At 38.9% G+C, this 16,002-nt stretch overlaps 1 protein-coding gene and 1 pseudogene across 3 annotated transcripts in view; one reads left to right on the forward strand and one right to left on the reverse strand.

The window, feature by feature from the left end:
- The window catches only part of RPS6KA5 (ribosomal protein S6 kinase A5), a 190,437-nt gene that overhangs the window by 124,060 nt on the left and 50,375 nt on the right, over positions 1-16,002 (reverse strand). For all 3 annotated transcript variants that reach the window (XM_017546936.2, XM_017546937.2, XM_037745156.1), the window contains exon 2: positions 6,528-6,599. In XM_017546936.2, coding sequence (XP_017402425.1) covers positions 6,528-6,599 — 72 coding nt within the window. The remainder of the gene's footprint in view (positions 1-6,527; positions 6,600-16,002) is intronic.
- On the forward strand, positions 6,614-9,245 carry LOC108316815 (annotated as a pseudogene).

Below are 16,002 nucleotides of genomic sequence, written 5' to 3' on the forward strand. Positions count from 1 at the left end.
GATATTATTCCACTTTACTATGGTTTCCAGGATTGCCATTGTAGAGTCCACTGAAACTAATTGTTGTTCCTTTATAAATAAGTATTTTCTCTTTGATTGCTTTCAGGTATTTCTCTGTCTCTTGTGTTCATCAGTTTCTCCCTGATGTATCTACATAAGAATTTCTTTATACTTGTATCCACAGATTTGCTCTCTACAAATTCACGTTTAATTAATCCTGTGAACTCTCAGCTACTATTTCTTTGAATAGCGCCTCTGGCTCATTCTATTAGCTCCTTCTGAAAGTCTGATTAGAAAAATGTTACAACTTCTGTCTATTCTCTGTTTTTTTTTTTTTGAGATAGGGTCTTCCTGTCAACCCAGGCTGCAGTGCAGTGACATGATCATAGCTCACTGTGGCCTTGACCTCCCAGGCTCAAACAACTTTCTCACCTCAGCCTCCTGAGTACCCAGGACTACAGTCATGTATACACCACCATGCCCAGCTAAGTTAGTTTGTTTTTCTAGAGACAGAGTCTCACTATGTTGCCCAGGCAGACGGGGATCCTCCCACCTCAGCCTCCCAAAATGCTGGGATTACAGCTATGAACTACCATACCCAGCCTATCCTCTATGTCTTAATAGTTCTGTCATTGCTATCTCTTTTTTCTCCATTCTATATTCTGTATATTTTCCTCAAATCTATCTTCCAATCCACTAATTTTCTCTTTAGCTGTATCTCATCTGTTAGTGAACCATCCATTGAGTTTATACTTTGAATTGTTCTTTTCACTCCTAGAAGGAGTACTGGTTCTCTTTCCAATCTGTCTGGTCATTTTTAAGAGACTGTTGGAAAACAGTCTCTTAAGGTATAATTCTACTATTTGTTGTTTCCGCTTCTTAGATGTTTGTGAGTTTTGACAGTAAAATCATGTCTATAAAACTTTATTTGATATTTCCTTAAGATCTAGGTAAGAGTTTATTACCCCAGAGAAGATTTACATTTGCTTTGCTAGTGCTGCTAGGAATACTACCAACTCATAAGCAGAATAAACTAAATTCATACTTGTTTTGGAGGATATGTGTGTGTGTGTATGTGTGTGTGTGCACGTGCATGCGTGCGTGATGAAGTCTTGTTCTGTGTAGTGGCATGATCTTGGCTCACTGCAACCTCTGCCTCCCAGATTCAAGTAATTCACCCTGCCTCAGCCTCCAGAGTAGCTGGGATTATAGATACCCACCACCACGTCCGGTTAATTTTTTTATTTTTAGTAGAGACGGGGTTTTCCTATGTTGGCCAGTCTGGTCTTGAACTCCTGATGTCAGGTGATCCACCTGCCTCAGCCTCCCAAAGTGCTGGGATTATAGGTATGAACCACTGTGCCCGGCCAGGACTTTTTTTTTAATCATATAAGTGGATAACAAACTCAAGTTGCAAACCTGTATGATGCTTGGTTTCAGGTTGTGACTGTTCAGGGAAGGCTTTTACTACTTATCTGTTTCCCTCACCCAAAGCCAATGCTGAGCTGGAAGTTTCCCCTCCGTCTCCCTTTGCAGGCTAGATTTTTATTTTCCTATTTAATCTTTTACTGAGCAGTAGCCTTCTCTACCTTTCAAGTGCCTTAGAGGCACTCCTCTATAGGAAGTATGAAAATGGCAAACCCAGAGAACTAGCTCACAATTCACTGGTGGATTTCTCCAGTGTAACTTCTGCCCTCAGGAAACTTGTTTACTTCTCTAAATTCCTGCTCCCATTTAATTTTTTTCAAGCTTAAGAATTTTCCTTACTCTTTCCAGGTTAATCTATGCAGTTGAACAGTCTCTATCAATCTATAAGATTACCTGGCAAGAGTAAGGAAAATTCTTTATCTAGCACTGTAGGGGTTTAATAATGACTGTGGCCACATGCAGTGGCTCATCCCTGTATTCCCAGTACTTTGGGAAGCCAAGGCAGGAGGATTATTTGGGCCCAGGAGTTTGAAGCCAGCGTGGGCAACAAAACAAGACCCTGTCTCTACTAAATAAACAAATAAGCAAGCAAAACAGCCAGCTGGGTGTGGTGGCACATGCTTGCAGTCCCAGCTACTCAGGAGGCTTAGGTGAAAGGATTGCTTGAGCCCAGGAGTTCAAGGCTACAGTGAGACAGGGTCTTGTTTTATCATCCAGGCTGGAGAGCAATGGCACAATCATGGCTTGCTGTAGCCTCAACCTTTCAGACTCAAGAGATCCTCCTGCCTCAACATCCCTAGTAGCTGGGACTATAAGTCAGTGTTACAACACCCCAGGCTAATTTTTTTTTTTTCTCAATTTTTCAGTAGAGATGAAGCCTCACTATGTTGCTTAGGCTGGTCTCGAACTCCTGGGCTCAAGTGATCCTCCCACCTCAGCCTCTCAAAGTGCTGAGATTACAGGACTGAGCCACTGCACCTAAAACTGCCTTTTTCTTTCTGCTTCTGTATTTGGAGTATACTGCCATATATTAAATTAACAGATCAAGGAACAGGATTAGTCTCGGGGCTCTTGTTACATAGTACAAAATTTAATGATGAAAACTAATAATATTACATTTTAATAGCATCCTGGAGAAAGTTCTATAAATGCTATGTCTATTTTGCTACAGAGAAGTTATCTGTTATTGCAGATTAGAGCTGTTTAGCTATGACCATATCTGGAATAAAACATGATCTCCAGTCTAAGAAAACATTTTCTTTAAAAACTGCTACAAATCTATTTTCAAAATAAAATAAATAATAATTGGGTTAATTAAAAGTATATAAACAGTAGTTTCATTTGATCAATTATACTAATACTTCTACTAAGTTTTGCTTTCAATAAAAACCAGAAACCGACATTTCTAAAACTTTAATATGAAAAAGAACGTAAGTTCTAATCTCTGAAATGTGGAAAGTCATGTAAACATTGCAAATAAAAATAGCAATTTGTTTTCAAATTTTCAACGATCTTTATAGAAATCCCTTATTATATGGAATAAGTATACTCATCCACTCGTTCAAAAATATTTGAAAAACTGCTATGCATAAGTCACCCACTAAGAAAATTTCTGTTTACCCAAATGCTATTTTCCTGGCAATTTTATATTACTGAATTATAGATAACTTAGATGGAATTCTGCCATCTACATGGCAGACGGCAGGAAATATGCCATGATACTATGGCAATATAGATTATGATTTATTATAATATACTTTAGGCAATATAGATTATGATTTAAGTTTAAGCATATAATATTTTTCTGTCACAGACTTCTTCCTATGACAGAAAACCTAACCTGTAGTAAAAAAGGAAGAAGACCATTCACAGATTTCTTCCTGTTTTAAAATTGTTTAACCCAACCTGTAGTGAAACAGGAAGAAGACTATTCTCACATTAAGGATTACTTTAAACTGAACTTGAGAGAATTTACAGAACTTCTATTCAAAATATTTAAAAGTGTGCATGACTTTTTATAAAACACTTAAAAATGAAAAAGAAAAACATATGTTCATATACAAACTTGTACATGAATGTTCATAACAGCATTATTTTTATGTATTTTATGTAGGGTCTTGCTCTGTTGCCTAGGCTGGATTACAGTGACACAATCATGGCTCACTGCAGCCTCAAACTCCTGCTCAAGCAATCTTCCCACCTCAGCCTTCCAAGTATCTGGGATTACAGGCACATACTACCATGCCCAGCCAATTTTTGTTGAGATGGGAATCTCACTATTTTGCCAGGCTATTCTCCAAAGCGGCATTATTTATAACAGCCAAAAGATGGAAACAACCCAAATGTCCATCTCCTGATGAAAAGGGAAACAAAATGTGGTATATCTGTACAATGAAATCATAAGTCACAAAAAGTATGAAGTTCTGATGTGTGCTACAACATGAATGAATCTAGAAAACATTATGCTAAGTGAAAGAAGCTGGTCACCAAGGACTGCATATTTGTATGTTTACCTTTATATGAAATGCCCAGAAGAGGCAAATATATAGATACAAAAAGTCAGTTAGTGGTTGTTTAGGACTGGGGAAGATGGTGAGCTTATTTGGGCATTAATGGCTAAGGGGTTCAGGGTTTCTTTTTGAGGTAAGAAAAATGTTATAAAACTGACTGTGACAATAGCTGCACAATTTGTGAATATACTAAAACCCTGAATTGCACACTTTAAGTAGTGGAACAATACGGTACATGAGTTATATCTCAATAAAGCTGTTACCAAAAAAAAATAAAAGCCACATACAGATAAAAACATGCAGATAAAACAGATATTATAAAGACAATTTATAATATATATCAAACTTAAGAACTTTTGACCAGATGTACAACCACTATTTTTAAGGGAACTGAATCACCACAGAACTGTGACTCTCTTTCCCCTTTGAGTAGATATTGCCTTTGAAACAGGAAACAAAGGTAGGAATAAAGGATACTATTTTGATATTTTGAAAGCATGATTTCCTAGGATAGGGTGGGATAGAGCTTAGATGTTTAAAAAATCTCCAAGTTGACAATTACACTGAATTTCTGACAATAAAATGCTCAGTTGATGGGAATAAACTATTCCTTGGACTTATTCACTGGTAGCTGTAAAGATTGGGCCTATATGGCATGCTAAACTACTCAGGGAGGTTATAAAGAACTTGTATGGCAGAGCAGTAGGCATGAAGGCTCATTACTAAATGACTTAAAGATAGCTTACATAAGTGAATTTAAACACAGGCATGAGGCCAGAGAAGTGACTGGTATTGATTACAGAAACCCAAGAGAAAGGCTTTTTCTCTTGCTATAATGTTTGGCATTTTGGAAGGGATGAACAGATACTCTTATACAGACAGGTGTAATCCATCCAGTCGGGGCTAGAACTCTGAGGTCCCTGACAGTGTGAATCTAAACTGTAGTAGGGAAGAAAAATGGTCTGTCCTCTGAGGCTCTCCCTGGTCTTCCAGCAAAAGAGGTTCTAGGCCTGTTGAGAACGGAAACAAAAAAGACTTAAAGGCCTCCTTTGTACCTTCACCTGATGGAAGAAAAATGACAGAAGCCAGTTCTCACAGCAGCGGTGGCTGCAAGCAACATACTCCAGAGGGAAAGTTGAATAGGAAACATACACGTGACAAGAAGCTGCGTAACTGGCAAGGCCTAGTGCAAAATGGAAATGCAGGGTGCCTTGTTCATGGATGACTCATAATTTCAGAACAGTGACAGCAGAGCATTACACCAAACATGGGGCTTTTCTAAATGCGGGGATCTCTACAACTGCACAGGTCATATCCCCCTTAAGTCAGCCCTGATTCTTGAGCAGCAAGAGCAGTGGTAGCAAAAATTCAGAAGGCAAAGGAAAAGTACAAAGCAGAAAACCAAGATCATGTAAAATCCCACTACTACTAAAATTTTAGTGTATACAAACATGAACATCCACATCCCAGAGATTTTTCTTTATTTTTTGTAGAGATGAGGTCTCACTATGTTTCCCAGGCTGGTCTTGAACTCCTGGCCTCAAGGGGTCCTCTTGGCCTCCCAAAGTACTGGGATTACAGGCATAAGCTACCACGCCCACACAGCTAGAGATTTCTCTGCATACATTTATACATGTAGATATTTTCCACATCCATATATATATACATGTAGATATTTATATTTATCCATATGTGTTGTATATTGTCCATTCTCTTCTGCAGCTTTTTTAAAACTTATTTTGGAGAGCTTTCCAAAATATTGATAAAAGAAGATCATTTTAATACATTATATATATTATACAACATATAGATCCATGTTCCATTTAACCAAAGCCCAACTGCTGGGTTTCTAAACAGTCTTAGGTTTTTCATTATTACAAATTATGTGCATTGAGTATCAATAGACTTGAATGAAATTGAATAAGACAATCAATATAAAGTCCTCCACAGAGTACTTGGCATGTAACAAGCACTCTTGCAATGTTAGTAGTGATTTTTTAAAAAATATTTTGTCCTTGCTGCGCACAGTGGCCCACGCCTGTAATCCCAGCACTTTGGGAGGTCAAGGAGGGTGATTACTTGAGGTCAGGAGTTTGAGACCAGCCTGGCCTACAAGGTGAAACCCCATCTCTACTAAAAATACAAAATTAGCCGAGTATGATGGCAGGTGCCTTAAATCCCAGCTACTCAGGAGGCTGAAGCAGGAGAATCGCTTGAACTCAGACAGCAGAGGTTGCAGTGAGCCCAGATCATGCCACCACACTCCAGCTGGAGCTAGACTCCAGCTCATAAAATATAAAATAAAATAAAAATAAATAAATAATAAAATAAAATATAGTGTCCTGTGTAAGGTTGAATTTACATTCCCAACAGCAGGGTAAAAGGGACTGATTTCCCTAAATCTTTGCCAATTCTTTTAATTTTTGCCTTTTATGCTTCTTCTATGAATGGTCTGTTCATGTTCTTTGACAGTTCTCCTAATGGATTCCTCATGCTTTTTAAATTTTAATTTCCGTATTAGGGATATCAATCCTTCATAATAGGAATAACAAGTACTTTCTATTTTCCTTAAAAACAATTAAGACTTACCTCCAGTTCCTAGGACCTTCAGAAGCTCAAAATTTTCTATCCCCACCTTCTCTGCATGTCCTGTCAAATTAGCTAAAAGAAAAAAAAGAAAGAAAAAGGAAACAATTAGGGTCAGCAAGAGAAGAAGGTTCCTGGGGGCTTCTCGGCACCATCGATTCTCCATTTCCTGACTTGAGTCATTAACCAGGGTTTGCGTCACATTATTTGTTAAACGGTACACCATATTTTGCATAAACTTCTGTATGTTATACATTACAATAAAACCCTTTTTTGGAATTTAGGAACTATATATATCATTTGTACCAAAGATTAACATAAATGAAAGTGTTCTCTACTGACCAATATACTCCAAAAATACATAAAAATTCTAACATATAGATAGATAGATAGATACATAGTGGGAAAAAAAACTGAATGGATTGAGAAGACATATTAATTTATTCAACAAGCATTTACTGAGTATCTATTAATGCCATCCCCAGGTTCTAGACTGGGCGGTAGTTCCATTTCTGCCACTAAATACTCAGACACAATTTAGCATGCATTCATCACTTGAATACTCTATGTCTCCATTACCACATCTCTGAAATGAAAGTGTTGGTCTCAGTGAACTCTAGGATCCCTGTCAGCTCTAAAATTCTAGGACTATGTTTAAAAATATAAACTCTTCAAAAATGTATTCTGTCTTGAATAAATAAAATTAGGATATCTTATAAATAGCCATTTTCCATAACATATTCCACTGAATTCTAGTCCTATCCTATGAAATGTTAATAGGTGTTATGTTTGGGGGAGACGTGGGGAGCAGAGTGCTTTGGTAGAACAAATGTGGAAATGCCTGGCTTAAAGGTAAACGATTTCTTTGCTGCTGGACCTTACAGATCCTGTATTATGAAATACGCACATAGATAAGCAAGATTAAGATACTACATTTGTTGATGTATTTAACCACAAAATTATGTGAACTAGTGCTCTGTAGAAGTGGTTAAGAACGGCTTGATCCAAATCCTAGTTATGTCACTTAAAAGCCCGTGACAGGTAGTACGACTACGTCAGGCCGGAACCATGGCAGTGACCAAGAAGCTCTTACAGATGGACCTGTACGGGCTGCTAGGCATTGAGGAGAAGGTGGCGGACAAAGAGGTGAAGAAGGCATATAGACAGTAGGCCCTCCCCTGCCACCCAGACAAAAATCCAGATAATCCCAGAGCAGCTGAACTCCTCCACCTGCTTTCTCAGGCCTTGGAGGTGCTGACCGATGCTGCAGCCAGAGGTGCATATGACAAGATCAGGAAAGCCAAGAAGCAGGCAGCAGAGACCACCCAGAAACTTGATGAGGAAAGGAATAAAGTGAAGCTTGATCTGGAGGCCCGAGAATGGCAGGCCCAGGCCCAGGCCCAGGAGACTGAGGCAGAGGAGGAGGAAAGCCAGAGCACCAGGACACTAGAGCAAAAGAACAAACCCCTGAGAGAAGACGGTTGCCGGCAGCTGGAGGAACAGCAGAGGCTGACCCGGGAGCAGATACAGGAGCATGATCAGAGACTGAGAGAAAGACAGAAAATACTGAAGGCCAAGGAGTCCGCAAACTAAAGCTAAAATGGAAGTGCAAGAAGGAGGATGAGTCAAAAGGTGCTCCAAAGACGTCCTTCCATGGCTTTTGCAAAGGTATGGCGAGGTTCTCAACCTGGTGCTTTTCAGTAAGAAGGCAGGCGCTGTTGTGGTAGAGTTTGCGACCGTCAAGGCTGCGGAGCTGGCTATCCAGAACGAAGGTGGCCTGGTGGATAGCCCTCTGAAGATTTCCTGGTTGGAGGGAAAGCCCCAGAGCACCGTGGGTCACCCAGGACTGTCAAAGGGCTCAGTGCTGTTGCAGAGGGATGAGAGCCTCTTCGTGATGTGCACCGCAGGTATGCAGCCAGAGGGGCCTCCCACATAGCCCCAGGGTTCCAGCCACCCATCCCCCAGCCCTTTTCTTCAATGTCACCAATAAAAGTTAAAAAAAAAAAAAGGGTGACACTGAACAAATTACTTGTCTGTGTCTCAGATCCCAATTATGTAAAATGGATCCTCAAAGCATACTGATATCTGCAATTTGCTTTGAAATGCATTTTTTAAAATAAGATAAATTTATAAATAAATATAGCTATGAACAGATATGTCAAAAGCAAATACAACAAAATATTAATTGTAGAATCTAGGTAGTAAGTATAAGGGTATTCTTTCAATTCTTTCAAATTCTCTGTATAAAATGACAGAAAACAAAATGATACCTACCACATAGAATTTAATGAGGATTAAATGAGTTAAATTTATACAGAGCTTGCTGTGTGCCAATAAGCAGTATTATAAGTGTTTGTAAATATATTAATGCTTTGGGACTCCAACTTGAAAAAAATAAAACTAAGAACTTCTAGAATTAAAAGTTTTGGGGTATAAATAATTTCAGTGTCTTTCCAAAGTTTAAACTCATAATTTAAAATTTTTTTAACTTGTGGTCAAAAATACATAAAGTTTACCATCTTAACCATTTTTAAGCATATGGTATTGTTAACCATACATACATTGTTATGCAACAGATCTTTAGAACCTTTTCATCCTGCAAAATAAACTATATCCAATGAACAACAACTCCCTTTTTCCTTCTTCTTTCAGCCCTGAGAACAACCATTCTATTTTCTGTTTTTAAGAGTTTTATGGATGGGCGTGGTGGCTCATGCTTGTAATCACACCACTTTGGGAGGCCGGAGGCTGAGGCGGGCAGATCACAAGGTCAGAAGTTTGAGATCAGCCTGTCCAGTACGATGAAACTCCATTTCTACTAAAAAAAAAAAAAAAAAATTCAAAAATTAGCCAGGCATGGTGGCGCACACCTGTAGTACCAGCTACTCGGAAGGCTGAGGCAGGAGAATCGCTTGAGCCCAGGAGGTTGAGGCTACAGTACACTGATTGTGCCACTGCACTCCAGCCTGGGCGACAGAGTGAGACTCCGTCTCAAAAAAAAGCAAAACAAAACCAAAAAAATAGTTTTACTATTAATGTAAGATTTTATAGTAAGAATAAATCAACGATGTACATGGCCCAGCCAAGAGTTCACATTGGCATCAATACAAATCTAAAATGAACACCAAAAATATAGGTAGTACTTTAAAATAAACACATGATAGCTTATTTTTCTCTAATATGTCAAGTAGATTATATAAAAAGCCAAACTCAAAAGAGATAACCATTTTTAAAATAATTATTTGGCTTTCTTCTAATGTTAAATTCTATTCTTTTATTATGTAAAAAAGCTTAAGACATTATTAAAGAGTCATGTGTTAAAAATAATTACTCCTGGTTCTTACTATTAGGACTCATTTTTTATTTACTGAGAAATGTACAAGCCCAGCTTTCCAAAAGCATTGTTCATATACTAGATTATATCTATATTTATATTTGCATTATATTTATATATTACTTACCTATATTTGCTGCTACACTAAGAAGATAAGGAATTATTTGTTGATACACATTAGCTTTCTCAGGAAATTAAAAGAGGCTATGAATTAATTACACTTTCTTTTGCAAAGTATACTACCTAGGAAACCCTAGTCATTCACAAAGATCATTCAGATGATCTGTGAAGAGCTGTTTTTGTTCATAATCTACTACCTTTATTATTTTGTTTCTGACATAAATTAACACTTTGCCTGCTACAGGAGCTCAAGCCTCCTATCCCCAGGGCTCAAGAGGAAGGGTTTCAGTGTCTTCTGTACTCAGGGTAGAAGGTGTCCAGGTGATGAGAAGCAGCTCAAGGTATGTTCTCTTTGGTTCCTGCTCTCATTAGTTTAGCAGCTAAGAGTTTTGTTTACTCTTTATATTGCTTTTCCACCCATACTGTTCCCAGGTGGCTAGTTAAGGCAGAGCTTGGAAGAGGTTCTTCTCTCTTCCATACCTCAAGCCCTAGGCCTTAGGCAAACTAAAGAATGCTGGTCTTGAAAAGAGCTTAGCAGGCCAGGCGCGGTGGCTCATGCCTGTAATCCCAGCACTTTGGGAGGCCGAGGTGGGTGGATCACGAGGTCAAGAGATCGAGACCATCCTGGTCAACATGGTGAAACCCCATCTCTACTAAAAATACAAAAAATTAGCTGGGCATGGTGGCGCGTGCCTGTAATCCCAGCTACTCAGGAGGCTGAGGCAGGAGAATTGCCTGAACCCAGGAGGCAGAGGTTGCAGTGAGCCGAGATCACGCCTCACGCCATTGCACTCCAGCCTGGGTAACAAAGAGCGAAACTCCATCTCAAAAAAAAAAAAGAAAAAGAAAAGAGCTTAGCCCTGGGCTTATGAAGAAAAACCACTCTCTTCCATCTCAAGTTTCCGCTAGGGTTTAGATTTCTTGGAATTTTCTTGCTTGAGAACGGCAAGATTCCAGTAAACAATCTTAAGAGGTATCTGCGTAGGGCAAAGGAACAAGTAAATCCTTAAGCAGGTCCATGTGGTCCAGCCCAGCTCACCAAGGTCAAGGTTTCAGTTTGGGGTATAGAACCAAAGATGAAGTGTCAAGAAATGTTAAGTTTCTGAATATTGATATTGAGAAATGTTAAGTTTATGAATATTGATGAATCCTGAGTGTTTGATAAAATATATTGTTTGCTAGGAAGAACGATGTCAAGGAAAACCTAACCAGCCCTCCCAAGTAGAAAACTAGTTAGGGCATTCCAAAGTGGCAGGACAACGTATAAATATCATAAACCGGTTAAAACAATTCTTTAAGATATCTGACCCTGCCCCCCGGCTCCCTCGTGGAGAATATTAAATTTGTCTGTAATCAGTGGTAAGCAGGCACCAGCTGCCTACTTGGCATATTTTGTGTTAAGAGAAAATACCAAACATCTGTTTGTTTGTTTGTTTGTTTGTTTGTTTGTTTTTGGGACGGAGTTTTGCTCTTGTTACCCAGGCTGGAGTGCAATGGCGCGATCTCGGCTCACCGCAACCTCCGCCTCCAGGGTTCAGGCAATTCTCCTGTCTCAGCCTCCTGAGTAGCTGGGATTACAGGCACGCGCCACCATGCCCAGCTAATTTTTTGTATTTTTTTTTTAGTAGAGACGGGGTTTCACCGTGTTGACCAGGATGGTCTCGATCTCTTGACCTCGTGATCCACCCGCCTCAGCCTCCCAAAGTGCTGGGATTACAGGCTTGAGCCACTGCGCCCGGCACATCTGTTTGTTAATAATGATCACCTGTTCAGAGAGAATAAATGCGTGGGTCAGAGTCTGCTTGAGGCCTGCAGGCTGGAATGCTGTCAGCTCCTAAGGCTCTCAGCTAAGCAGCCTGCTGGTCCCCCAGATAGACCCACTTTGCTGGTCTATCTGGGTGTCTGCCTCTCGGTTCCTTCAGCACCGCCTGGGTGGGGGTCTCTACAGCCAAGCTGGCTCTCCGTAATCAAGCTTGCCATCATGTACTCCTTTGTCTTCACTTTCTTAATCTCACCTGGGACCCATGCAGTTGAAACCATGATAGGGTAGGATACAGAAATCTTAATCCTTACAATAGTCCTCGAAGTTACTGTCTGAGGTTGTCAGATAACATTCTGTTGGTTCTTGTCTTTGTTCAAAGGAAAAATTAGCTGAAGACATTTGAGCACCAAAAATCTATAGTTAACGTATTTTTAAGTTTTACTAATGTACAATTTACATACAATAAAATTTACTTACTTAAATGGACAGTTTGATGAATTTTGGTAATTGTATATAGTCACAACGCCACCACCACAAGCATGATATAAAACAGTTCCATCACCCCAAAAAGTTTCTGTTCCATCACCCTGAAAAGTTTCTCAATGTTCTTTTGAAGCCAATCACTTCCAGGGTAACTAATAATCTAATTCCAGTCATTACAGTTTTAACTTTTCTAGAATTTCATATAAATGAAATCATAATATGTAGTTTTCTGGCTTTCAACTTCATTTACTTAGCCTATGGTCTTTGATTTTAAGAGTCTACTATTCTCCACCAGAATCGCCATAGTGTGGACTGCACTTAGCCTTAGCTTCAACTGCCCTCATAAATTATTCTAAAAGGGTAAAATAAAAATTTTAAAGGTAATATGATATAGGCCCATTTCAGAGCTCTTGAGCTTAATAACCACATGATTCTTTTCTTTTTTTTTCGCCCCTCTTCCTGACTCTGAATCTTCTCCATTACATTTATTAGGCAAAGTAAATAAACACATGTGAAAGCAAATCAGTAGTAAGCGCTATCACATTTAGGCATGGGGGAGTATTTATCCATTACAAAGATATTTTTTCACTGTGTTAATGGTAAACACATAAGAGGAAATGGAAAATATCATACTATATAGAATCCTAATAAAAAACACATATTCAAGCATGTGAGTCTAGGTGTCTAAACAGTTTTCACTCCTGTGCTATTATTTTGTCATTATGACTAAAGATTTTGTGCATGAAAGTCTAAAAATAAATTACATTTCTCTTAATTGTTAACCTAAGAACAAGAGCTCAAACTTCTCTACAATAATATTAACAGTATTAGAACAAGACTTAAAATATTTACACATTTTATCTCACCCTAAGGGTGATATAAAACATCAGCCAATTGCAGAAATCTGCATGTGTGAGTTATTCACATGCTTTAGCAAAGTCCAAAATATGCTTCTCAGATGATGTGGACCCACTCACATGCCTAGGCAGACTGTACCAGAAACAGGTCTGGTAGAATTGTATGTACATTGTCTTTCTTTGTACTCAAAAGGAGATGCTACTTTATTGTGCTTGTAGGAGAAAAGGGACTTTTGCTCCTTTTCCTATGCCAGGCATGTCTTTGCCCAACTCCCTTTCTAGTTCTCTCCAAAGGTGAGAAAGGTGACTAATTCATTTATTCAAGAGTGCAAAACACCTAATGGGCACGATTAATAGGTAGACTCACCGTGTTAAAAGATCAGCCTCTACACAAGGTCTCTTTGGTTTTTTGCCTCAAATTTCTTGTGTGGCCTGACAGATTGGCCATTCTTTTGCACTTCTCCCTTCAACGTACGTGGCAGTTAGCTAAGCAGATTCAGGGGTTCTCCTGGGACCTGGTGCTATGATCTGAATATTTGTATCCTTCAAAATTCATGTTAAAATCCTAATCGCCAATGGCATGATATTTAGAGATGGGGCCTTTGGGAGGTAATTAGGTCATGAGGGTGAAACCTTCATGATGGGATTAGTGCCCTATAAGACAGGAGAGTCTGTGCTTCCTCTCTCCTTTCTCCATGCAAGAACACAAGACAGCCACCTGCAAATCAGGAATTGGGCCCATACCAGCCAGACACCAGAGCTGCCAGCACCTTAATCTTGGAATTCCCAGCCTCCAGAACTGTGAAAGATAAATGTTTGTTGTTTAAACCAGCTAGTATATGGTATCTTTGTTAAAGAAACCTGAAACTAAGATACCTGGTGCTTACACACTAGTTTCTTCTCCATTCTAGCCTTCTAAGTCACACACCTGAACATGCTGGTCTCAAGATTATAATTAGATGGAGCTGGAAGGGAAGTAGGACACCTCACTTAAGCATTAAACCTAAACTACCTGTACCAATTCTCCTTCTACAGAAGAGTTTTACATTGGTGTGTTGGATGTTTGCACAACTCTTATTAAATTTGTACTGTGATTCCCACTAGCTACTTGTGCCTTGCAGACGGGTCACTCGTGACTCCTGAGGGAAAAGGGTCCTGGGAGAGCAGGGTTTAGGCATTTCTGGATATCTGACTATAATAAAATAGCGGAATCAAAACCTTACCTTCAGCCTCTAAATCCTAACTTAGAAAAAGATTAACTCCTTCCCGTAGAAAGAATGCCTATGAAAACTTTTTAAAAATATACAAAACAACAAAGAGTATCAATAAACTAAAAACTTAGAATAGAGCTGATCACAGCGGTATGACCGTATCAGTTGTTTGTTTCTGGTGTCTATTCTGATGCCCACATGAGTTGTTAAATGTTAGTAAATTTGGACTAAATCAGTATTTTAAATCTTTTCAAGGTCTACTTCAGGTTTATCTCTATTGTATCAGCTTCAACTGTGCTCCTCTCCAAAAGCACTTAAGATTTTTTTTATATTAATGCCTTAAGTTTCATCATTTAGGGAAAAAGAGGTATAAACAGTTTTAATGCTTTCACAAAGCAATTTTAACCAATTTTTCCATGAATTTTGTGAAATCCCCTCATACGTACATTTTCACATTCCCATTAACAGTGCATGAGGATTCCAATTTCTCCACATTCAGTCCATACTTATATTTTCTGTTTTTTTGGTAGTAGCCATCCTACTAGATATGAGGTGGCAATTGATGTAATTTTTTAAAAAGTAAACTTATGGATAAAAGGAAAATTGCCTTTTCCTTCAGATTTAAATAACTTTGTTGTTTTCTTTATAAAATAATCCAGGTTCCCATTCTGGCTAACACAGTGAAACCCCATCTGTACTAAAAATACAAAAAAAAAAAAATTAGCCAGGCATGGTGGTATGTACCTGTAGTCCCAGTTACTTGGGAGGCTGAGGCAGAAGAATTGCTCGAACTGGAGAGGCGGAGGCTGTAATGAGCCAAGATCATGCCACTGCACTCCAGCCTGGGTGACAGAGTGAGACTCCGTCTCAAAAAATAATAATAATCCAGGTTCACTGCTTTTTGAAAAAGTAGGTCTAGAGCAGACCTTGAAAATCTACCATAATCCCAACATCCAAAGGTAACTATTGTTAACCCTTGTCACAGTCTACCAGGATTTCAGCCACAAACCTATGATTGATAAATGGCTTCTTAACTTTCTAAGCAATTCTCTTATAAGTGTAATTTATATAATAATTTTTTAAGTTGTGAGATGTTTAACTTGGAACTTCCCACTCCTATGTAGGAAAACGATCAGTAAAAATGCATTTTGCACTCTGTTGCCATAGTTTCAGCTAAGCTGCACAAATGTAATTGCACAGAGCATGTGCTGAAATCATTTGATTAGATCCAATGATTCACTTATGTTAAAGGCTTAATTTAAAAGCACTTTTACAATTAAGGTAGCAATAAAGAGAACAATAATGCTTTTGAAGCCATTTCAAATACATTTCTCAGTATATGACTAAGGCATTCATATGCCAGACTATATTCAATGACTTAATCATTTATTAAACTTGAAATAAGATATGAGAAATGTAATTTAATAAACAGGCCTATAGAGTCTGTGGACATGAAGGAGAATATCATCATGTGAAGCCGGTTAGAAAAGCTCGTTGAGAATATAGGTCTCCATTTACTCAACATTCAAGGGTGCCTACTAAAGGCCAGCGTTCTGGGCTATGTGTTAAATCTTTAGCTAAGAAGCATAGGATTTGGGCCGGGCGCGGTGGCTCAAGCCTGTAATCCCAGCACTGTGGGAGGCCGAGGCGGGTGGATCACGAGGTCAAGAGATCAAGACCATCCTGGTCAACATGGTGAAACCCCGTCTCT

Source organism: Cebus imitator, unplaced genomic scaffold, assembly GCF_001604975.1.
Source record: "Cebus imitator isolate Cc_AM_T3 unplaced genomic scaffold, Cebus_imitator-1.0 Scaffold193, whole genome shotgun sequence".
Classification (NCBI taxonomy): domain Eukaryota; kingdom Metazoa; phylum Chordata; class Mammalia; order Primates; family Cebidae; genus Cebus; species Cebus imitator.